General features: G+C 42.2%; 2 protein-coding genes across 6 annotated transcripts in view; one reads left to right on the forward strand and one right to left on the reverse strand.

Moving 5' to 3' along the window:
- The window catches only part of FAM13B (family with sequence similarity 13 member B), a 51947-nt gene extending 40100 nt beyond the window's left edge, over positions 1-11847 (reverse strand). For 3 of the 4 annotated variants that reach the window (XM_075509365.1, XM_075509362.1, XM_075509366.1), the window contains exons 1-2: positions 11707-11847; positions 548-714 (exon numbers count right to left, since the gene is read on the reverse strand). The gene's annotated coding sequence lies outside the window, so the exon portion shown is untranslated. Of the gene's footprint in view, positions 1-547; positions 715-11404; positions 11533-11706 lie in introns of those variants that run through there. The other variant, XM_075509364.1, reaches the window with a different exon arrangement.
- A 10796-nt stretch (positions 11848-22643) lies between these two features.
- Positions 22644-25065, forward strand: LOC142413495 (thymosin beta-12-like). Of its 2 annotated transcripts, none has more exons than XM_075509700.1 (3): positions 22644-22709; positions 23607-23714; positions 24737-25065. In XM_075509700.1, the coding sequence occupies exons 2-3, from the start codon at positions 23615-23617 to the stop codon at positions 24772-24774; spliced, it is 138 nt and encodes a 45-aa protein (XP_075365815.1). In that variant the 5' UTR covers positions 22644-22709; positions 23607-23614; the 3' UTR covers positions 24775-25065. The 2 variants fall into 2 exon arrangements, with proteins under 2 accessions (XP_075365815.1, XP_075365814.1); XM_075509699.1 differs by having other exon boundaries at positions 22687-22709; positions 23532-23714.
- The last annotated feature ends 531 nt before the right edge of the window (positions 25066-25596 follow it).

Genomic DNA, 25596 nt, shown 5'->3' on the forward strand with positions numbered 1-25596 from the left:
TTGTGATACACAACTGCACTGCAATCAACTTCTAATATATTTGGCATTTTCTGGTCTACAACAAAGCTTTCAACATCTGCATCAAATTAAAAATTCTACTGAACATAAGACACCCAAAACTAGTTTCTAGATGCTCAGTGATACCATTCTTCCTATCATGCAGAAGCTCAAGCTTTATTTGCAAGTGTTTGCTTGATAAAGGATCTAGATAGATAACAAAGTATTACCAAAGGCAGTGTAAGCCACTCAGTTAAACCGTTATCCTGTCAAAACCAAAATATTTCTTCTAGCAAAGAAAAAACTGTCTTTTCAAAATAAATAATAACAAAAAAAGAAAACATACTTGCTTAAATGCAAGCAATCACCTTCATAGAGGATGGCACATAGATCATGAAGTACATACCATTAGTCAAAGCACTGCAACCAAACTTAATTCTCTGCTTGCTAATGGATAGATAAATTCTAACTAACAGATGAGACATACTGAAATCCATACTTCCTTTTTTTTTTTTTTAATAGCCCAAGGAAAGCAGTTTAAGAAACCTACCTCAGAGTACTTAAACAGCCGAGTTTGAAAAACGTTTTCTGCGCCAGCTGCCCTCACTGACCAAGCATTCTTTTGTCATTTATGGTTGTTTAAGATTATGGCAAAAGATCAGCCTGTAGTTCCTCATTGAAGAATAGCAGAACTCGATCAGTACTTCAGCAGTTAATCTGAAAATAAGGAAAATATTATTAGACCATAAAGTTTTCAACAGTTTTAAACTCAGTCACAAGTCTAAACATCACATTTGAGGAACTCTCCTTGTCAAATCATCAGTTTCATGTTCTGAACAAGAAAGCATAAAGAACACATTAGCATGGCTCACAGGAGAGCACGCAAAAAAGTAAGTCCCCCTTTTCACTTAGGAGTTAATCAAACTTAAAGCAAAAGTTAGCATGGGACACCTAAGCCTTAACAATTACGAAATAATTTTCAGATTCATAGCCATTAAATATTTTAGTATGGTAGGTAGCATAAAACACTTCTGTCTAATCTACTTAGTCCTTCGTGATTCTTTGGAAGAAGAATGGATGAATCTAAAATTTTTAGAAGGATCTCAGGCACTGGTTTAACACACCATCTTTAAATGGCATGACCAAAACCAAAGTCCTAACTAAGGAACATAGAGAGTCAACCAGTTTTCAGCGGTACAGGTCACCTTTTCTAGAAAGTTGATTATGTGTCCTAACTGCCAGTTCAAAGTCCAAGCGATCATCAGATCTGGATACAGGAAGCAACTTCCCCCAAATCAGATTCCCTAGAACCACCCACATTTTTGCCACCTTTTAGAATCCTGATTATCTGGACATTTTTCACGTTCTGAGCTCTCAAAACAGCTACAAACCACAGCAATAGCCTTTTTTGTTTTCTGTGGTATTAAAAATTTAAATTGCAGCTTCATGACACAGTGGAGCTGATCTAATGTCCAGATACAGTCGAAGGGTCATCTCAGTCCCTTGATCTCACCCGTTACCTGTTCTAACTCAAGCAACTGTAACTGGGCAAAACTAGCTTGCGACATACACACACAAACACAACGCACACCACCAAAACTAGACAATAAGGCGGCTTTCCCTGGCTTTAAAGTATACGTACTGAAACCTTCTGTTTCATAATTTGAGACCAATATGAGAATTCAGCTGACGGACTTGAGAAAAATACCTTCCCTCTCTTTGTTTCCCCACATTGGCTCTTGCTTCTGTTCCACATCAGAATGAATCAACTTCACCTTCAGTTTCAAAGTCCTGACAACCTACTACTCTCATTTCAGTACCAAAATGCCAGTCCATTCATTAGCCTGTGACATCAGGAATCCAGAGTCCTTCCAGTAGTTTGAATAAATAATGTTTTCCTGTTCCCAATCCTCCCCAAACTGCACCCATGTGCTAAGGGAGCTGGCCATAAGCTCCATGCAAGGCTGCTTCATCCTCCTCAAAATTTTCTTGTGTTGAGGCCTAGAGGAAAAAAATATTTCAGGCTTAAAAGTGTTTAAATCTTTGCCTATTGATGTAAGCAATACTGACCAATATTCTTGCCTGTTCTTTGTCATTTGTCTCTATTGTCTTGTATTACACACAGGTTGTAAATCCATTATGTGTCTCACACAAGTGGATCCTGGTCTGAGATCAGGACTCCAGGTGAGCTGAGAACAGAAAATGAAGGATTATATTCCAGTGAACAGGCTTTACTTTTTTTTTTTCCAACCAATCATGTTCAAATCTCTCATTGTGTATTCTTGGTTAGTAAAAGATCCTGCCAGATTTCAACAGTGAAGCAGTCACAATTCATGACTCTCCTATAATTTATGAAGACACTGCCCAGCCATTTTTCCTATTATTTTGATATATTAAGTGATAGTCAACATAATCTTTGCATGCAAGTAGATTTCAATCAATCCCAATATATCATGCAATTTTTAAAATATGAAGATGCACACAGTCTATTTTCTCAAGTTCTACCAAAGTCAACTTATCCACAACAAACCAGAAAGACTCACGCTAGCCAACTGTGGGGTTAATGGCAGCTGGGAAAAAAATCTTTGATGGATCTGCCACAATGCTTCAGGCTGCCTTGCTAAAACAAACAAACCAACCTTCAAAACAAACATCACCTAATAAAAAGAGCAAATTAGAAACAACCACTTCTTTATAATTCAGCACCAAATGAACAATCTTGAGGTCCAGCTTTCCTAGCAAAGATAACTTTGTGCTTAGTTAGCTGACATAAAAGAACAGCCATTTTTACCAGGTGCTGCAGACAAATAGGCTACCTGAATATTAATTTCATTCAGGAGACATGAAAAAAAGAAAAAAGACAGACTTCTATTTTAACTAGCTTGGCAATGTAACAATGAAGTTGAAACAGCTTCAAACAATGACAGTTGTGTCATTGTTAGAGCAAAACCGGATTTACAACCCAAGCTTATACTTTAAACAAAGTTTTGTATGGCTTATCGTCACCTAGAAGAATTAAGTGAAAGCCTAATTTTCATCCTCTCAGATACACACATCCTCATATACATACACTTCAATATATCATTATATGCACCAGTTTCTTTTCAGAGCATTTAAGTCTTTTGCCTTTTAGTACAGGTTTGGTGTAATCTTCACAGGCTGTGATACAATGCATCTGATATTTACCAAGTCTAGAAAAAGCTAGAAACTTTTAAAAAGTCATCTGACTTCCAGCGAGTTTTATTTCCTGTTATTTCCAACATTGTAAAACTGAAGGATAGGTTCAGAACCTGTTAATAATTAAATATTATATCTCTACTTTTTATATTGATTGACAGCTTTCCCACTTGCCCTCCCATGACTCAGGATGTACACCACTTCAATGCAGACACATATGAAAACTAGGACAAGATATATAACCTTCAGAATTATTTCTAGTCTTTTACAAATACTAAGCAATACTGTGGGTTTTTTAATTTTTTTTTTTTGCCATGATCAAACATCTCAGAAAACAGGAGACGAACCATTCAGTCAACTATTCCTACTTTTGTCCATATTATCCTGACCCTTCTGAACACGTGCTTCCCCCTCCCAATTTCACAACCTATATGCTTCACAAGTCCTATCAAGAGAAACACAGTAATTAAAACAAAACAAAAAAAAGAACAACCAAAAAAACCAAACCAAAAACCAACTAGTTTGTGCCTTATTACAAATATTCTGGTTGCATCTTTCTCAATCTACCTCCCACCCTTGTTACTACAAACATTTACAAAGGTCCCCTAAGCTATAACGTTCTACAAAACTTAATACAGAAAACTAAAAATACACCTTATTGTAACCACACATTATACCACAATTTTACAATAGGCTAAAAAAAATTATACTATGTCCTATGCAACATCTTGAGCCCAAGCACCTTAAATGAGGGTAAAACACTGAGTTTCATTCTGTATTGTGTATTTCAGTGCTCTCATCTGCTATTTAAAAAAAAAAAAAAAATCTAGTTTTGGGGTTTTTTTTGTTGTTGGGGTGTTTTGGGTTTTTTTTGTTTTGGGTTTTGTTGGTTTTTTTTTTTTTAGAAAAGTCAAGTACTTCATCACATCTGCTGGGAAAACAGCACCACGAGTTTCATTTTGCCATCATAATAGCATTCACTTATCTTGGCAACTAAAGAAGTATTCACACCCACATATGAAATGCCACTGAAGAAAACACAGAATACACGGCTAACAATATTTGAGGAGTACATATGAAAGTTTAGACTTAAATTTAGTTCAGCTTTTACATTACTGGCTGAACTACAAATATATGGATATCATTTTTAATTAAAGTCCTCAGGACTCCACCACCTTTCCTGAAAACAAAGGAATGAAACAACAAGAAGTAAAAATAAAATAAATGAAAAAGGCTACAAACTGAAACCATGCCATAGGAATGAAAACATTAATTCCCCATGTAGGATTTCTGCCACAAGTCTCAACTATTTAAGCAAATCTTTTATTTGCTTGTTTTATCTAGCAAGAAATTCCTATCGTCTGTGAAGCCAAAAACAGTGACTGCTGTTCTGCTCTATTTTTAATATATTATTTCATGGGATTATCAGACATCAGTGATTTTTTTGTAACATATAAAAAGTAAAAACTAAATGTAAGATTTTTAGATAGGAAAAAAAAGTGTTATAGCGCAACAAAAATCGCTTGTCCCTACTTCTCAGGAAATACACCTCAGGTTTAGACTTTGGCTTTTTCAGTCCACAGTGCTGTTATCCTGTGAGCCACCCACATGCCTGCACACAGCATCCTAACAGAACATGTACACATCCTCTGGTACAAAGACGATCAACGCTTGTTTTCTGCAATACAATTCTATTAACAAATAAAATTCCACAAAAACATTAAAAATTAGGTTTTAATGTTTACTCTATATTTGATAAATAAAAAAGAGTGTATTATGTTACCTATATGACTTACGTATAACTAGACAAAACCTGTGATGTCCCTCTAGATGCATCTAGTAAACATACTTTTAAATCCAAATAAAGAATTAATTTTTTTAGCTAAGTTTGAAATGTTCAAAGTTGTAACAGATTTTAAGAATTTCAAAATGATGGCCTAAATTTATGACACAGATTCCAACTTGGAATCACAGCAGCTTTCCTCCTGTAATGAAATCATCCCGAGCCAGCTGCCAGGTGGGAGCAGGAGCAAGGCTTGCCTGGGAAACTTACGTGTACCAGCTCACTGTAGAACATATAGCCCCATTTGGCAACTGCTGTACTACATGCTATTTAATTTATGCTTTTAAAGAGATGGCAACCAGCACTCTTCTCTTTGCTCTGCTTCCTTCTATCTCAATAAAATTTAAGATTTTGTGTGTGTGTGTGTGTGTGTAATATCAAGGTCATAACAACTGACACTGATGATTTTTATGCCATTTGTATACTCAAATTACTGTTAGCATTCCCAATGGATGAAATGCTTTTGGGCAGAAGAGCCTTTGTTCATCTGATTTTCAGCTTTTGTTCAGCTAACAAGTAAAAATACAGTATTTTGCTCATTTGAATTAATCCAGTCAAAATTGAAAAGATGGCCAGGTTGTGGCAGCGGAGACAGCTTCAAGGAAAATAAAAAACCCAAAAACTGAAAAAAATAAAGCACCCCAAGCTTTAAGCAAACAAACAGAACACTACCACAAACACAGGACACAGGAAAGGACAAACGATACTTGTCTCAAGAGCACAGTTAAAAGTATGCAGAGCTGTGCAAGTGCTTGAATATGAAGAGATACAGAATATCCTCCATGTAAAAAGAATAATAAATTCTAAAGCTACATTTAAGTACTCATTAATACATTTGAGTAGTCAAAACAAAAATTATTTTAAGAAAGAAGTTTTAAAACCAGCAAGATTAGCTTAAAATAGATTCTTAAAGCAAGATTTCCTCTTTTTGACTTGTCAGCAAAATCAGCTATTGAAAGGCATTTTAGTGAAAAGTCTGAATTAGCAAATCAGACAATTGGGATCAGTTATTAAATTTAACAAGCTAGTGTTCTTAAGAATACGTTCCCCATCCCCATAAAGGCATATTGTTTTAACTGTAGTTTTTATTCTTTTATTCATATATACGTATTACACTACAGAATTTAACTTGCAGTGTCGACGGAAACCATGTTAGTATAAATGTCTTTTCAAGCAGATGCGACTTTCCTGCTCCCCTCATTTCTCAGTACAGTTATTAACTCTTCACTGACATGTTTGCTTTCTGGTTAAATAGGAATCAAAAGGACACAAGCTTGTTGCAGTTTTGCACACAATCACAAAAGGAGTCAGAAGAAGCACGCAACACCAGCTCTTTAATTACAAAGCTCACTACCTGCATGTATGTGCCTTCACATGCGTACTCACACACACATGACCTCAGCTAAATTAGCTGAAATTCTCCATCTTCTGCCACTAGCACTTCTGAGGTAGCCTCAGAAAATACTCTACTGACAAAATACTGATTATACTGACAAAGCAAATAAAAGCACAAAAAATACATCATCAGATTATAGTAGAATGCAATTGTAATCCAATTTTTGTTTCCTGGAAATGCAGTAGCAAGCCTTCTAATTTACAAATTAGAACAATTCAAATTAAGCCTTTATGTCCTGACTATGGAAGAAAGCAACAAAACAGAATTTTGGATTTTATTTTTAAAATTTACGTGCCAAGAAACCATAGTATTGATTAGTATTTATTTTCCAGTCATTAAAGTTTAGTCAACAATTTCAGCTGACAGAACTTGATTACACTTTCTCTGAAGAAGCCCATCATCAAATACAGATCTTCATGAGAGGCATAACCAATGCCCAGAAAAGTGGGCAGGCTTTAGTCAGACTAAATGCAAAATTTAGGAAAAAAAAACCTAGAAAAGTTCAAATTTTAAGAACCAAATTAAGTGTTTAGCAACTGTATTGCAATAACATTAGCAAAGCCTCAAATACAGTGACTGATTTAAGCAACATTCAAAAAAATTTCTACATTTTAAAAGACCAAGCTGCGAGATCACTGAAATCTGTTAGCTGATTTTCAAGTGTTTTGATATGCAAAGATAACATTTTACATTCACTTACTAGATAAAATCCAAAGGCTTTTTAACAGCATTACAGCAACTCATAATCCTTCTACAACTATATTGTAGCAAGAGGAATTAAATAAAACCATCAGCCACACCAGAAAAAAGTATATGTTTGCTCGCTGCTTCACACCCACCACTGAGCACTGCCAGATTTGCTTTCAGCTGCTGCTGCCAATGCACATGTGCAGAATCATAAAGAAACTTCCTGCTCGCACAGATCCCATCACATTCTTAACAACAGTAGTTAATAAATAAAAAGGCCTTTGTATCTTGTATAACAGCTAATTATATTCATCCTACTTGCCTCCCCCTGAAGTAAAGCTGTACCCCACCAACCACACACGTGTAACTGCCACTACATCAGATAATACAGAACTTAAGTGCAATGGCATTATACAAGTACAGTAAAGTAACAGACAGGAAGAAATTATCAGTAAAATTGTGCAACTTGAGAGGTTCATGTTATAAAACCAAAGCAGTTTAACGATTGCCACTGCTGTTAAGACAGACTTTGGAACAGAAGTCAAGCTACCTCAGAGAGGCCAAAAAAGCAAGCTATAAATATATAATGCACTTAATTTATTATACATAAGTTATCCTATTACATACATTTATCATCAGCTTGTTTCTCTGCCTCCCAAACAGGTAGGCAGAAATATACATTGAAACTCAAAAGATTACAAAATGTGATACATAACCCATTTGCTATAGAAACACTGCCTCTGTCAGAACGATGACCACGTGCCACCAAAATAAAGGACAGTCTTAACATCCCCACTGAAGGAGTAAGGCATTTCAATGAAGAGTTCAATTCTGTAGCAATGACTCTTTGAATTGGAGGGGAAGGGGGGTGGGGGGTGGGGGGGGAAGAAAAGAAAAAAGAAAAGAAGAGTGAGAGGACTGCTAATGAGGTCTCCTCCACAACCAATTCTTGTCGCAACTTGGTCATGACCAAATTTGAAGATACCACCAGCAATCACAAGGTTAGAAATTACCTTGCAGGCTAAAATTAAGTAACCTGATTACGTTAAAAGAGTGACAAGACAACAAAAGATTTAATGAAATGTGAAGTTCAGCAAAAAAGGGGAAAAAACCTTTCAAATATACACACTTTAAAAAGAGTATAAAGGAAGAAAGAACCACATTCATAAGATTCCAGCTCTTATCGTTTCAATTCTATCCAAGTATTATTATCCTACACAGCTGAGCACAAATTTTAATCCTGAACACACTGCAGGGAACATTGAACAGAAGAGACATGTGAAAAGAGCAGCTAGCGAGACTGGAACCTGGACCATCAATTCAGGGTTCCCACCAGATACTCTGTTCTGATCCAGCAGCTGCCCCACCCAAATGTCCTTACAAATGTCCAGACAGTGAAGAAAATAAACAATTTAAACCTCTCGATATAAAAAAAAAAAAAGCCTCTGCAACCACAGTCTTTGTTACAAGCTGCTTGAACACAAACACAATGCAGTATATTTTTTTTAAGCTCAAGTTTGTCATATTTTTCTTCTTTTAAGACAAATATACAGGATAAAATTTCACACATTCACAGGTGAGAAACCATAAGAGCAGAATTGTTTGTTACTATCACAACAGAACTATTCATTTCACTATAATCAGAATATGGTCCTAGATCCAACTGCAAAATATTACCGATTTCTTGTACTGAATGACTCCACCCATACATTGCAAACGTAACAGGTTTTCAGCACCGTAATCACCTTCTAAACTGTGTTTTTAAGACTTCAAAACAAATCAGCTCTACAAAAAAAAAAAAAAGCCTGGTAGAAGATACAGTAACAAACACAGTATCTTTCAGGCTGTAAGAATACACAGAATTCATTTGAATTGACTGAACTTTCACAAATCCCAACAGTTGGCCACGAAGCCAGTACAAAACTACAAAGCCAAATCTGAATTTACTAAAGCCTTGAGACAGCTAATCATTATTCTCAAACAAAGTTTTTGCAGGTAAAATTTATAACTTACAGAAAATAATAGTCAGCAAGAGACTCAAAAATTAATTTCCCAATTTACTAACTTTCCAGGGAACAATGCAAAATTCTTGTATTCTCCACCTGAATACAACTTTGACACGAGACATACAGCCTCTCTGCTGAATAACTGATATATCAGTCCCTTTAAAAACTGCATGACAAGTGACAAATCTCCCTCTTTCAGAGCCCTTCATAGAGGATTTAATATGCCTTCAATTCTGTATCTCTTCCCCAGATGTTTTGGATAAAGTGTTATTTTTTTGGTTCCTAAGTAACATTCCTCACATCTGAAATGATTAATAAATATATAACTGGGTCTGCAATGTAAGAAAAAAAGTTAAAAGATTTACCATCTTTCATCCTCACAGATCCAAATACTGAATTGCCCTGCAAGATGCCAATTCACACTCATCCCAATGGCTACCAGATTTTTGCTTTGTGTGCTAACATGGCAGCAAAGAATAATCTGGTACGCACAGAATTTAAGGACAACTTGAAGGCATTCTCTTACCGACATCACTTCCTCTTCCTTAGAGCTGCAGCTTCTTTTTGGGGGGGCCGGGGGGGAACGACACAAAACCACCACCAAAAAAAAATCTAAACTAAAAAAAAAATCACCTCAGACTTGGCAGGTTTCACTCACTTTCTAACGAGCCCTAGAAAAGGGCATCACTGCTGAGCTATGAACATTTGACTAGAGATCAAAAGGTTGAGTATCTGAAAAGGAAAAAACCACCACAAAAAGCCTTCACAGACAGAAAGCAGGGGGTTTCACGAAACTTAACCAATGTCTGTTGCAAATGTACGGAATATTTCCTCAGCCTCACCTGCTTTTGCAAACATGCTGTTATGTACATTAGAAAGAAAAGCTTCACTGCTTGCACAGGTCTCATATGATGAGCCACACCTGACAAATGTTAAATTAAATCTTTTAAAGAGCTGTTAGAAGGTCCTCCAATGTCACAAGCTGCGCATACAGCAAGAGCTCAAACTGACTAAGACTGAGCAGATAAAAACTATCATTTGCCAAACTCAGATGTTTTGACATGTTGTCCACGTCAAAATTCACAGGCATCAGAAATTACCAGGAGCTCCTCCTAGTCAACTTCTTTAAACGTAACCACGAAACACTCTACTTGATTGATTTTTCTAAAATAATACTGTAAATTTCCAGTTTGAGGCTTTCAAAACATTGAGATATTTGATTCGTTATTGTAATGTTGTCAAGACAAGGAAAGGATCCATATCGTGCTAGACAATATACAAAATACAAGGCAGATAAAAGATTCTAAGTACCTTCAAATCTATGCAACAAAGAACACAAAGCAATTTACTAGTAATGAGCAGTAAAAAAAACCAGATAGAAAACAAACAGACTAACAAGACAGCGGAATTTGTTATAATATAGGCCAACAAACTGGCTTTTTCTTTTATGTTTTTTATACTGGCAGATCAAACTGCACAGGAAGACAGAAAAACTTCAAACCTAAATGCTAATCCAGTTCAACAATGTATTCCAAAGTCACAGACTAACTATTCCACCCCTGAGGACACTCAGGAATACATGCCTGAAAAAAATAAACAAATGTGTAGGTTTTGATACATTCAGTTTCTTTTTTTTAAACAGGCAAGAGTGATTAGCTGGTATTTACTTTCTTTATTAGTTACCTTTTTCCCCTCTTGAGCCTGACAGCAGTAATACATTTTGTAACAATTTAAAAACGCAGCCAGACAAGGAACTGGAGAGTAAGAGAGTTTTTATTAAAAGTTCAAGTTGCAGTGTTTGATTGCAGGGGTTTTTTGTTGGTTTTTTTGGGTTTTTTTCAAACCTGGAAGAAATACCCTAACACTGGATCATCTCACGATAAAGCAACTTTTTGGTAGCAAGAAGCATTTACACTCAAACGTTTAAATCCCTAAGGAGCTTCCAAGAACAATGGAAGCCCACACTGACAGATTCCTCAGAAGATACGTTTGGTCACAGGCTGGAGCGTTAAGTCCATAAGCTAGCGTTCTTAATGCTAGGGTTGCCTTCGCATTCAGAAAAGATTTAGTGACTACCCTTCTTTAACTTCTGGAACGAACTTTGCTGGCAGGGAGCTGCTAGGCTAACGCTGTCAGCGTGCCAAGTCCCATCGCGGGGGGGATAAGGCTGATCCGCCGTGGGAGGAGGGAGCAGGCTCGGCAGACAACTCCGCTGGAAGAGCCAAGAAACCCCTGCTGGCTGTCAGGGCTGCCTCGAAGGTCCTACCGACACAAGTGCAACCTGGGAAATGAACGCACCGCTTGACAGCTCCCTCCGAGAGGCTCTAGCAACTTCTGCACCACACAGCCCTGCAACACGCCCGGCTCTGCCACCTCCGCTGCCCAGACGAGGAAGTTCCCGCGCCCCTTATCAGCGCTGGTCCCAGAAGGTTCCTGAAGCCTGCCGTGACACCCTCCCTGCCCCGCAAGCCGCCTCCAAAGGGGGGAGCCCGGGCCGGGCCGCCGCCGCCCCCGCGGCAGAGGGGCGACCCCCGCCCCGGCCCGGCCCGGCCCGGCCCGCGCAGCCCCGCACGCCGCGCATGCGCCCCGCAGCCCCTCACCGTTGCCGGGTGACTCGCCCTCCCCGCCGTCCTCAGCACCAGCAGCAGGTTCCTCCGCCTCTTCCTACCCCGGGGGCCGGCGCGGGCCTCTCCTCGCCGCTCCGCTCTCCTCGCAGGCCTCCTCCCTCGGCCGCCGCCGCCCCCGCCGTCTGCCGCGGCCGCCGCGCTGCCGACCCGGGCGCCGTCCGTCCCCAGAGCCGCTCCGTCGCTCGAGCGCGCCTCCGCGAGCGGGGGGTCCCCAACGGTAGCGGCGGCAACTGGCGGAAGTGACGCGCTGACTGACAGGTGCAGCGCGCGCCCCCTCCCTCGGGGTCACGTGCTGCGGGGCGGGGAGGGGTCGCTGGTGGCGCCGCGGCGGGGCGGGGCTCGCTGAGGGGAGCCGGTTCCCGCCGCGGGCGACGGCTGCCTCAGGCCGGCGGGGAGGCACGGCCGCGGCGGCCCGCGGGCCCCGGGCGGGAAAGGCCCGCCCGAGGAAGGGGGCTGGCGGCCGGGGGCAGTTTGGCGGGCTGGCGCGGCCTGCCCGGGCCGGTGGGGCCGCCGTCCGTTATGGCCCCGGGCTGCCCTGCTGCCGGGAGCCTCGAGCACCGCCGCACCGCACCCGGAGGCAAGGAGCAGTGACCCGGGGATGAACTTGTTTCTCTTGTTCTTAACCTTACAGTGACTCGGCCATCCGCCGGCCTCGGCCCGTGCGGGCTCAGGGGTGCCCAGAGCATGACCGCAGCCCTTGGTGTCACCGTGCAGGCTCCTGCCCCGCTACACTTTTGCATTTCTCGTAACCGTATGAAAATATTTCCGGTAAATTTTCTGAATTAAAGCATCAAGAGCGATCGCTTCCAAACATTTCCCAAGTGCAAGCGTGCCAGAAGTAACAAAGTGCCCTTTGACGAAGAGCTAATGCGTTGTGAGATACAAAATTTAGCACCCTTAAACTAAGTTAGCATAAGTTAGTGAGGAGATGCGAGCTTACACCAGAAGTGTTAAAAGCCGTGCCTGACAGTCTGCGGTTCCCACATGCCACGTTAAAACTACAACAGCTTTTTCTGTCATGCGGTGCCAGCAGCCATAGGTGGTGGGTTTAATAAAGCGTTTAAGGAAATTTGGATTTAGTTAGTAAAAATCCTCTTGAGAAAAGCTTTTCTTCCCGTGAAAAACTGACAAAGAATATATGAAAGGAAAAAAACCATAGAAGTAGGATGGGATTAATTGAAACTTCTGTATTGCCAGTAGCTGGGAGGGTTTTGTTTCAGGTTTTCCAACACGGACTCTAAATTTTATCTAGAGATACATTTATAAGACTCATTAAGAGGTTTTACATTTAGAATCCAAAGAAGGGAGAGTCACAATCCCACAGTAAATTAGCCTGGTTTTAATCAGATCTAAAACGATAGTTTCCTGCTAGAAGGTTTGGTATCATTAGGAGGTGCCATACAAAAACAATAAAATGTGTACGGTCAGGGGAAACGACCTCTCAGGAGGTCTGTATTTGCTGTCGGTCTGCTTCCACAGCAGATTTCTGCATTTGAACAACTAATAAAATTTCCTCGCATCAGGATGAGGTTTCCGAATTTGTATTTTGTATACATAGCTGTGTTCTTTCTGATTCATTTAGCCTCATCAACAAAATAAAGATACTGAATCAGAACAAGCTGGCAATTTTGTTGATGAAACATGGGAGAGAGCGGACTCCAGCTGGCTCTTCAGCAGATATGTTGGCCAGTTGACAGGAATAAAACTGCAAGAAACCTGACACAGAAAACACACGCAGCGAGAGGAGACAGACAGCAGAGGCAGGCAGGTAGGCAGGCACTGCACAGCACCTGTTCGCTGGTTTTGAGTCCAAGACAGTGTCTTCCCTCCTCTGAACTGGCTCTGAGTACGCCATTTCGTGCCAGCTTATCCTACCTCCTTTCAAATGCTTCCAGCGTTCCTTGCAGGGGGCAGACATATGCAGTCCCAGGCTGCCATTTTAGTCTTTTCTGCTCACTTTGTCTCCTCACTGCCTATTTCTCAAAGGTTGAGGAGCACCTGGGAGTACTGGTGCTTTAGCCATTTTTTCTAAGATGGAGAATATAGAGGGAAGGGAGGCAACAACCTGATGAGGGGCTGTGCGGTTACATCCCCAAAATACAGCTATCGAAGGCGTCTGCCTCTCAGATCACTGCTAAAAATTACAATGGAGCAATGTGGTAGCTGTCCCCATCCGTTTTCCACTATCTCAGGGCACAGCTCAAATTTTATGGTAGCATTTTGTAATTCTCCTGCTTACGTGGTATGCAGACTGCCGCACAGCTCAGACACCCAGCCCGGTTTCAGCAACCTAGACAAGACAGTGCGGAGCTCTCACAGGTTCATTTACCCCCTCCGAACACGCAGGCACACGCAGAGCAGCCCCAGCATGAGCAGGGGTTGTGCAGGTGCATGGCTGCAGTCCCACCGTGTGACATAGGACTGTCACCCACGTGTCAGGACATATGACAATGCAGTGCTTTGCAAGGAGTCAGGGACAAGGCCGCAGCGTGGGGCTGCTCGTGAGAAGAAGGACCCATTCCCCAGCTGCTGCACAGCTCCAGGAGCTTGGCAGATGCGCCTGGTCAGCATCTGGCTCCTAGGACCGAAGAGCCAGAGTGCCATGGCATCCCTGTCTCATCGGTAAATCCATGTCCAGGGCCACGCCACGAAGGGTGAGCCATTTCTGTAGCTCACTGTGTTATCTTACAAGCCCAGCTAAGTTGCTCAGCCTAAAAGTTTTGCAGAGATTCAGCTGCTAGGTGCTCACAAAGTAACTCAGTAGATCTGAAATGATTACTAGCATAATTCCCTTGTTTTCAGGAAGAGCTATTCATGAGCACAAGTCACTATTACCAGTATGTGTTGCAGAAGAACTGGAGCCATATTTCCTTCATGGGTCCTCGATGTCAGTCCTGACCTAGTATGACTTTAGAATAAATATTCTCTGAACACATTAGTTTCCAATTAAGTCTAATTCCAGCAACAGCCCTGCATTACTCCTCATCAGAAATTGAAGCAAATGAAAGAAAAATAGTCCTATCCCAACTGTGCTCACTGTTGTACAAGGCTTAGTACAAACTGAGCTAGAATACTCCAGAACTTAAATCAATTTTGTAATGCCATCCAATCCTTTGAAGGTTGATAGCCTGCCATGCAATTCTTTACCTTCATACTAGGTCATTGTCTTACTGGAAGGAAATGGAAATCTGATGCACAGCAAAGCAAGACACTGCCTGCTGTAATACCTGTATACTATATGCCAACAGTTTTTACTTGGGGGGGAAATTATCTGTGTGCCAGCAAAGTATTTCCTTTTGGTTTTAATTGTCCATCTACAAACAAATTATTTGATATACTCTCCTGGGCTTGGAAGTGCTCAATTTTTGTCTTAAATGGATCCTATTGATATCTTGCGAAAATATTGACAAACGTGAGTCCTTTCAGCTCCAAAGAAGAATTAGCAAACAGTAACACTTTCCAGCTGGTTGCTCTGCAAAATGCTTTCCTTTCTGCATATTTCATCCAGAAACAGAGACATGTCCCCAAACTGAGTCTTTACTTTGTTCCTCTTTTCCAGCATTATAAAATTTTCTAACCAACATTTTGTTTCAGGATGCCCAACACAAGACACTTGGCCATGTTGGACATCCATGGCCCTCCATGGAGGCTCTCGAATCAGCAAGTATCCAGTTCTTCTGACTCACGGTGTCCAAAAGGGCACCTAAGAATCAAAGTCCATTTTTAAAGCTTTGCCCTGTATTAACAAATGAAGCTTCACAACTCTCAAGCAAACAGGTGAAACAATCTGTTTTATGGAAACAGAATCTCCAGCACAGAGAAAACCATTCATCTTTTCAAAGACTGTCTGCCATTACTAGACACATATGTAAGGATTTTTTTTAACTGAATTCAATATCAAAGGCACATGTTCTATGTAAATGTCAGACATTTTTACTCATTTTTCTACCAGAGTTCTGTGATTCAAATAAACATTTACAGCATAAGATTTTTTTCCTGCCTTTGAATACTTTTTGGATCTGAATCTTGGTTTTGGAAGGTCTGTCTTTAAAGTAGAGATCTAGGAATATGGGGCAAACGTGGCTTTTAAGGCTTGTTCACATTTTAATTGCATGGTTGCAGACTTAACAGGAGATAATTCTTCTCTTCTTGAAATTCAAGACATTGAAAGGTTAATTCAATCTTCTCAGTTCCATTTCCTTCCTTCTGTTCCCCTTCCCACACTCCCCCCCCCCCATCTGTAGACAGCTGAGTTATTTGAATTTTATGCAAGCTAGTATTCATCCAAAGGGAAAAATCAGTCAATGTATGCATCAGACAAGCGAAAATTACAATATTGCACACTTTCGTTTTTCGCTTCCTAATTGCTTTTCTCTGCATTCACCAGTTTGGGCTGTGGACAGACATGAACTCATGCCCTAAAGCTAGTTTCCAGTGAAAAGTGAACTTGAATTAAAGCTTGAATGACCCCATCCCTTTTGAATTCCTGTTCTTTGCGCTCACAAGGATCTGTACTTGATCTGCCGTGGTGCTTTTACCTTGAGTTGGGGAAAGGCTACAGTTCAAGTCAGCACAATTTGTCTGCTGCCAACACAATCACTCTCTGCTGCTACCATGTTATTTCATGGTGTGGTCACTCACACTCAAAGTACACTAACTCCAGAAGAGTCTGTTTGAGTGTACAGAGCTCAAGTTAACCCTGTTATGAAGACATAGCCTTAATAAGCCTGCAGCTGATTTCTGCACTTTATATATATTTGCAAGAAAAAAGCCATAAAAGTAGTCATTGAAAACCTTCTAGTTCGGCCAGGTTCTGAAGAGATAGGTGTTAACTTCAGATGCCGCGAGAGGAAGATAGTCTCTTTTTTGCATTTAACATAATATACTTACAGCTTTCATTTGAACAGGCAGAAGTTAACAAGCGTGGAACTTACTGATTACCACTTTCTTACATAATTGTTGACCTTGCACACAATATGTAGTATCTATGTGTTTGGCTTACTCTGTATAACAAGCTTATAAAATTGGAAAATGATTTTTGGAAAAGATGATGTATGAATCCCTTCAAGTAGAAATACATTTTTTTACTCTGGAAATTGCTCACAGAGATCAGCTAGAAAAGATACTTGGCTGCCTAGTCTGTTCCTCTGCTTTAGCAGCCTCATTTCCTTAAGCAGCTGAAAAACTTCAGGGTTTATCTTCTTTTCCCCAAAATGTAAAATGTACTTAAGCTGCCAGGAGGTCCCAGGCTATTGAAAGTGGAACAATTTGGCAACACAACAAGAAGTGCTGGTGAGGCACTCATCAAAACCACATCCACAGCTCTGTCCCCCAAAAGTCAAGGGTACCACGCCTCTGTATCTACCGCAGCACAACGTGGATTGTAACAACAGACCCACCTATCGTCCTTTTTCCTCCGGACAAAAAGAAAACCTGAATTTAATACCAAATTAGTAGATCTCTGGATTTTATTACCTTATCTTTGATTATCTTAGATTATGTTGGTTATCTATTTGCTGCACACTGGCTGCCACAATTTAATCTTCATAAGGAATGCTGATTTTCCTTTTGTTTAAAGCAAAGAGAGTGAGAAATCCAACAGCGGATTGTTTAATTCCAGAGCGGCCAGCTGCACTGAGAAGAGCCACATTTTAGGACACTCCCAACACTCACCCAAGACTTCTCTGTCTTACTCTTTCCCTAAGAGCTGCTGCTTGCAAGAGATGCTTCTGTCCAGAGACAGAAAGGAGATAAAAAAAGACTGTTAGTAAAGACTGGAAGTCGTGCTAAACTAGTGTTTCTAGACTAGTATTCATCACAAACTGTCATGTGCTCTATAGCACATTAACTAATGTGACTAATCCATCACATGCATCTTTTCCCCCCCATCTTTGGGAGAGAAGCACGTGCATGGACATTTTGTATTAATTTTTTTTTTCCATTCTTAATGCACACATGTGTCACTGCATTTTGCTAGAAAAGGCCAGGCTGAAGCCAAGTACTTTATGCTGGAAGACACACTTTTGGGTCAGTCCTTGAGAAAGTTCTGTTGCGAGAATCTCCATCTGGTTAAACTTTTAAAAATTCACCCCCATACCGAGTTTTATAAGACCAAAAAAGAGAGAGAGAGGAAATTTCCACTCCCACTAGCTTATGTTTTCTCTTTTTGCTCTTTGCTGCAATGGGACTCCTAGTATAGACTGTCTAAACTCCAGAGCTATTTGGAAAACATGGGGTTGGAAAAAACAGCCCGAGCACGAGGACTGTCTACAGCTACCCTCTCCTCTCCCCTCATCCTCTGTACGCACCTACCCTTAAGGCTCACCGGTCTCGATAAGGAAAATGAAACACCTTAGGTAATGATAAAACATACAGTAGAAGACAAGTATTGAGTATTTACACCCTAGCAGTGCAGCATTACGGCAGACACCCTGCCAAAGAGAGATCATTGCCTTCCTTACACCCCCAGGATTCATTGTCTCTTAGCCTGGGAACCTGTCTCCGTTCCCAAACATGGATATTTTTTTTGGCAGCAAGACGGAACAAAAGGCACAAAGAGAACTAAGAAAACCCTTTCAGTGAAGCTGTAGTCTTTTTTTTCTGTTCCCCTAAGGACGGGAAACCTTCTAAGGATAGCTTATAACACGCCCAATCCTGCTACCTTTCTGGAAGGTGCTTAATGCTTATAGGGACCTAAAGGAATTAGGGTGCTTGCAGATTCCAGCCCAGCTTTCGACCTTGAAAAATTAATCCCCTACCTTTAGCACCAAAAATACCACAACATTTTGAAAATGAAATCACTGTTATATTTCAGTGGGTGTGTTATTTCGAGACAGCACTAATGTGATTATAAAATCAGTTGTGTCAGCTTATTGGCTCAGCTACAGATACTGATCTGCTCGAGCGTCTGTTCCTCTAACCGGCTGCTCGCGTTAGGGTGCTTTGTCCCTCCTCAGCTCCGTATAGAAATAGATGCGATCTGATTCCTCCTGTTGCACCAAAGAGAAAGAAACCCCTTCTTCTTGTAGTTGCCCACCTGGTCTCCATGAAACTTGGCATTTCCAGAGCACCTCTTGTGCCAAACATGAGCACAGCATCCCCCCATCTATAGCCCTTGTATATATATATTTATATGTCCGTGCAGCCCCAGCCCTGTGCAGGCTGGGCTTGCTGCTTCCAAGCGGCAACAGCCAAGGGAAAAAGCTGAGTGGCAGCAGGCTTCAAACCTCTCAGCCTCACTCTTCAGACTCCCCTCCGAATTTTTCTTTGCACTTGAGCTCCCTTTAAGCATTTCCTCTCACCTATTACTGCATCCTGGTAGCAAGTATTTGTTTTCCCCTGTTTCTCGGTGGGTGTCTGACAGACGCTCGGTGGCTTGCGCTGCCAGCCACGGTTTAATGCTGTCAGTGGCGGGTGACTCATTGGTATCAGAGGTGTCAGTCCTGGCAGGTTTGACTCAGCCCTTCATCCTTTGGCAGCAGATTGAAATAAAATGCAATTTCCATTGTATCTGAGGCAGCTTTTCAGACATGGCCATACCAATATGGCTTTACATGCTTTATGTGTATAGGATCTGTAAAGATCCTATAGTTTGCTTGCTCCGCTGGCTTGCTGGTTTTTCTCACTTCTGTGTGCTGGATCATTCAGCTGCTCCTGTGCCCCTCAAAGACCGTTGTAGTTCATTGCTACCAGAATCATCCCAAGGCCCAGTAAATGCCATGTTCCCCTTACTGAAGGTGGTGACTCTGAAATCCTGCTGTTAAAAACCTGTCAAATAACTGCTTTACTGCTTATATAGCACGAATATCTCAGTTCCCAGTGAAAGTAAAAGGCATCTGAGTAAAATTTTACCTACCCATCTTTCCCTCCCATGACCAGCCTCAACACACCGTGCGATGCCCTCAGGCCAGACTCCAAACTTTCCATATGAAAACTACATATGGCTGTCTGTCCTGCATGGAGTGTGTAAACATGAGGCTTGAATCCAACACGAGCTGCATTTGACCACAGTACCGTACTTACAAGTTACAGACACTTGACAGGCACTTTATGCAATGGTCAAGATGTTCATTATGGAGATGAGTATCTACTGATTTCAACTGAGAGTGAGAAAATGTAATTTCTCATCGTTATGTTACATGAACTAACACTGTTGCACCTTCCTCAGAAACCCAACCCAGTTTCAATTAAAAGCCTGGTCATCTTCAGCCTAAAAACCCAAACAACTTACCCCAAACTGTTTTTAACACTCGTTCTGCCACTAAATTGGGCAAGTAAAATGATGGTGGTGAAAAAACAAGCGTGCCCACCCTGTCTTAGCATGTTTGGGGAAGCCTGAGCTCAGCTGTGGATGCTAGGAGCTAAGCCTGTGACTCTACACAGAAAACCATAGGTGAGATTCTTCTCCTTCACTGTCCTGAACACTTCATTTGATCTCTACATCTGAGAGAATTTGCACCAGTCTGAAAGTTTAGGAGTTTTTTCCCCTTATAATCTCTTGTCAGATAAGAATTCTGTTACTTGTAAAAATGGACAAATATTTAAAAACCTGAAACTCATGAACTGCCTGAATTCCTTAGTCATTCAGACTGCAGTTTGAAGTCTTTTCTGATCTTCTGATCTTCTAAATCTGGTGTCCAGCCTCATAAGAAGAGCTTAATGCTCTCTCTTTAAACAGACACTAAGACTTTTCAGTGCGAAATCTCAGCTATGCCTTATACCAAATATTCACCCAGCGGCCGCCTTCCTGCTTATTCCCAGGGGTTTTTGGTCAAGAACACAGCTTTCTATTTTTGACGATCGGTTGGAGTAAGGGGATGGAAGCAAGAGAACTGAGTCCTGATGCTAAATATGACCGGTACGCACACACATTGTTTTTGCTTGGACAGTCAGCGCACATGCAGAGGTAACCAAGCCAATCTGCACAAGTCAACCAAGCTTTTAGCGTAACAAAAATGTAGCTACATTAGTGCTAGGACAATTTTAGATCCAGAAGCAGCACGGCCAGGTTTGCACAGGGCTGAGCTCAGTGGGACCTAGACCATCCCTTTGGAGCTCCAGCTGAGCAGCGTTACGCAGGTTTTTCCACCACTACGGTACTCCGTTCTCCTTTACCTCAAATACTGCAGACACGGCCGCAGGGAAAACCTGCTCTTAGACTGCTGTTTACCAGGGCATGCAGCAACCCCTGCTCTCTCTGAAGATACAGAAAACGGGATGGATAAAGGAAAGAATCACGGGGTGGAAAGGAACTGCTATTTATGAATGCTGATGAGTAAAAATAATATTTCTTTTTTCTGCATTTGTGTTCATTATTTTAATTTAAACACACATAGGAAGAAGAGGTCCTCAGAACACATTTAAACACATTAAAACCATTTTCTCCATGCACACAGGGAGAAAATGGACTCAAACCCACCCTACCTAAGCCTAGTATGCCAACAGAAAGATCCCCAGCACCTTCCCGGGGCTCTCAATCAGCTGTGAGACATCTCTGTCTCTCTGAGGTCATTGTCCAGGTTCCCTTTGTCGTCAGTAGAGAAACCCAGATATTCCTAGGGCACAATTAATTTTATCCCAAGTCAGTTGCCTCCCTATTGACTATCATGGAGTCTAGACAAGTCATTCAGATGGAGACATCCAAAGGTACACAAGAGGAAACCCACGCCAGCATCTAGGAGGATGCGCACAGCCCTTCTCTCCCCAATCTGAGGGCCTTGAAAAAGGATTCCCCAAGTCGTTTTGTGCTGCGAAGCAGGAAGCGTAGCTGGAGCCATGTCACAGCCACAGAGATGTCCACGGCCCTTGGGACCTGTGGCTCTAGGAGGTTGGTATATGTAGTGTTCACACACTGCACCATCTTGTCTCCATTTGGTGTCTCATCTAATACAAAACGCGTCTTGCAAATAAATGCAAGGGCTATTAGCCATTTTCATGGAATCATGGAATTGTTTAGGTTGGAAAAGACCTTTAAGATCATCGAGTCCAACCGTTAACCTAGCACTGCCAAGTCCACCACTAAGCCATGTCCTTAAGCACCCCATCTACACGTCTTTTAAATACTTCCAGGGATGGTGACTCAACCACATTCCTTTTAAAGGTTTTTCTGAAATTACATCACTCAGTGCCTACAGCGCATTCTCCCTTTGCTGCAACTGAATAGGTTCCCTGCGAGCGAGTCCAGCGTGGTCCACGCCATCGGGACGGGTGGAGTAGAGGGAACGGCCACGCAAGCAGGACGGGCGAACGCGGCTTCTTGCAAATTGAAGGCAGGAAGGTCGGCCGTGGGCAGCTGCCCGGTCTGGCTTGCAGAGCCACACGCCGTCGGGCTGAGGGAGGCACCAGCAAGTGGGTTTGTCGCTACCAAAATGGGAGCGAATGAAAGATTCATTGTTCTTCCTGTCAGGACACATTCCCAGATGCCAGCATGGTGCTTGGACCGTGCTTATCTCAGATTTGGCCCTCGATTGCAGCAGCCGTACCAAGACTCTGCTGAAGAGTCCTGCTGAGCCCCGAGCGTGTGCTTCTGCCAGCCGGGGCGGGTGGGGGACGATCCCCAGGCGCTTTGCCGAATGCACCTAAAATCTCCCCACAAACTGCAGCACCAGCCCTTAAATGAACTCCAAACCTCCCATTAGCTCTGAACCTCAGCACTGTAAAAGAAGGGCAGGAAGGGAAACTTAAATATTATTGTCTTGGTAAATGAGGAGAAAAGAAAAAAGGAAAAAAAACCCAAGATGTATTTTGGCAGTTTTCCACGTCAGTTTTCCCATTTCCCTCCCTTGTGCACTTTCTGCAGCAGCAATCTGTCCTTTCCCTAAACGCTGAGCAATCCCAGCACTAAACTAATCAATATTAATAGCGATGGGCTCGGGCGGGGGGGAGGAGAGGAGAGGAGAGGAGGGATTACCCTGACCTTTTTCAACTCACACTGCCTCAGACGGCCACCAAGCAGCTGAGGAGCGAACAGCCAGACGGTAATGCCATGTGGTTTTAGTAGCTTTTCATTTTTATTTTTTTTTTCCTGTGAATATTTAGTTCTGTTGTCTCAGTGCAGATAGCAATGAAGTCTGATTGTCTTCAGGAAGGAAAAAATGTAATTATACCAGCCATCTCCGGGCCAAACCTCTCCTTGATGGGAAACCCCACTGAAATCAGGGGAATAATGCCCAGGCTGGATTTTAACTCGAATTTCTATTAAAAACAGGAATTGGATTAGGGAATTTTTGACAGGTGAAGTGTTGAATGCCGGTGTGCTTTGTGGATTTCTCTTATAATAGGGTATAGTCCAACCCATTGAGCCTGCGGCTGGGATATTGAGTGCGAGAGCAAACAAAGGGCTGGGTGAACCGGTCCTCTATTGTTAGCACAAGTGTCCACAGCAGCTCATCCAGATACAGGGGTACGTACGCACTCCGGACAGGGTGCTCAGAATTAAATCCTATTAATTAAAACAAAATCATAATTGAAGCTCTTTGTTCATATTGGATTTGGGGTTTATTGTAGACTTTCTGGTTAGCAGCTTTCCTTAAAATAGAGGTTTACGTCAGGAGGCACCGTGGATTATTGGCAATTAATGCATTGTCTTTTCGTTACTGAGATATTCTCGTTTCCATGTGCAAAATGTGATTTTTAGAAATTTCGCCTGAGAAATCTGGATAAAATTCTGTTTATGCTTTTCTGCTTTTGCTCTGAAAGAGCCAAGCCTCAGGGAGAGGTCCTAGATTGAGGTGTTAGATTTGTGGGGGTTTTTTGAATAAACATTTTTATGGTATGTTCATATTTTTTCTTTCGAGCAGAAAATGCTTTGCAGATGGCTGATATCACAGCACTAGCTAATGAAGCCACGGGTGTGTGTTTCCTTTCTTTGTCAGGACCCATCATGTCCGACAAACCAGATTTTGCAGAAATTGAAACATTTGACAAGACCAAGCTGAAGAAGACAGAAACCAGAGAGAAAAATCCATTGCCCACTAAAGAAAGTAAGTGCTTATGAGGCTTTTTGAACTACGAGTAGCAAGGACACAATCTGTATTGCAGTTCATATGCAAAATGAATACTAATCGTAGGATTACAGGCTCAAACTCATCCCTGACTTTAACTGGGGATAATACTAAGACTTGTACTCTACGCTGGGCTTCCAAGGATATGAGTAGTTATAACCGATGGTGCGTTTTGTCTGAAAAATCTTTTCTGATGAGATTGCTCTTGCATCTGCTAAAAGCAAGACCGGTTTTTCTGCTGGTTGCAGGTACCAGGATCGAACTGTTTGTAATTACCATGTTACCAGCCTCTTCGGAGGCACAGACGCGCAGGGGAACCCTTGCACATCCCTGGCAGGCCAGGCAGCATCCCCAGAAGGTGCCTGGGCTCTGGATTTAACGTGGTATCAGGCAGATGAGCCGCTGCCCCCCACTGGTACCTGCTGTCAGCCCCGGCCAGGAGAGCTCCAGGCACCTTCCCTGGGAATAGGGCAGCAAGAGAAACCCACCATCCTCCTCATCTAACAGGCAATCTTCCTTAGCAAAGCACCCCTGGGCTTTTCTCATGCAGGGTCTTCTCCCATACATGCGCTGTGCACAGGCAGCCAGATGAGGGTTGTGATTCGCATTCAACTTCGGATGTGAAAGCGGCATTTCTCTGCATTTGGACCACACATTGTGAGTGGTCTCCTTCAGAAGAGTATCACTAACCACTTGGGATGTGTCAGTGCTGATAGCCATGGAGATGCACTGTCCCTCGACATAACATACCTGGTTTTTCCCTGTTTTATTATCCCTACCAATGCTAAAGCTGTAAATACAAGAGGAGGTTTGCACATCATGAACTGCACCCTACTAGCTATGCAGACATGGGAATGGGAAATGGAAAAAGCATTTCAAGGGTGGCCAAAGAAAGCAACTTACCATCCCCTGGCTTTAAGAATGACCGTAGAAATCTGTGTCCTGCAGAATCATTATAATGTTTATTGATGGTGGTTTTGTTTCCTCTGTTTTTCTGGCAGCTATCGAACAGGAAAAGCAAAGTGAAAGTACAGCCTGAGTGTAAAATTGAAGATGTGACTGCTGCTTCTTCAGTGGGGTTTTGGCTTCCAAGTTGTTTTCTTTTGTCCCTCCCATCCCGTGTTTGTTGCCCATTTGTTTTAGCAAACATTTGCTCATTTAATGTTCCCCAGGGAAGAAGTTTGTTTTGTGTTTGTTGAACAAGATACTATGTATTTGTATCCTTAAAACTGTAATTCCAAGTTCTGTATCAACCCCATTACTTGCCAAAAAAAACCAATTTGCATAAAACTTGTTTTCCTAAACCTCACAATAAACAGGTTTCTTCTGATCAGCCGTCTTTGAGCCTTGCAAGAAATAGGGTTTACGCTGCAACTCATACTAGCATCCTTCTCGCTTTGCGTTGCCACAGCGTCTAGAGAGCACGGCCAGGTTGGGAAGAGTTCCCCCAGGCACCGGCAGGTCCCCCTGCTCAGCACACAGCCCCTCTCCATCAGCACGTACACCTGTATCCTGCCGACTGCCGGAGCCCCAGACGGGACCGAGCCCCCGGCACCCCCCGACTGCCTTCTCAGCCGCCTGGAGACTTCACTCCCTTTCCCTGTCTCGCTCAAAAGAGTGTTTCAGGGGAACTCTGAGGGGCAAATTTTGTATGCTGGTAGCTCCTAAGCTTTTAAACCCCCAGCTTGGCAGCAGGCATGAATAAGATGCGATTCTGCTGGCCTGCTTCAGTTCTGTCCAACAGTAGGTTAGAGGTCTCAGAGAGAAACACCCGCTTACAAATGACATGAAAAATCGATGGTTGGGCTGAGGAACTACTCAAATTAGCATCCCAGATGGGAGAAGGGCTGCAGCACCCTCT

Source organism: Mycteria americana, chromosome 8 (assembly GCF_035582795.1).
Source record: "Mycteria americana isolate JAX WOST 10 ecotype Jacksonville Zoo and Gardens chromosome 8, USCA_MyAme_1.0, whole genome shotgun sequence".
Lineage (NCBI taxonomy): Eukaryota > Metazoa > Chordata > Aves > Ciconiiformes > Ciconiidae > Mycteria > Mycteria americana.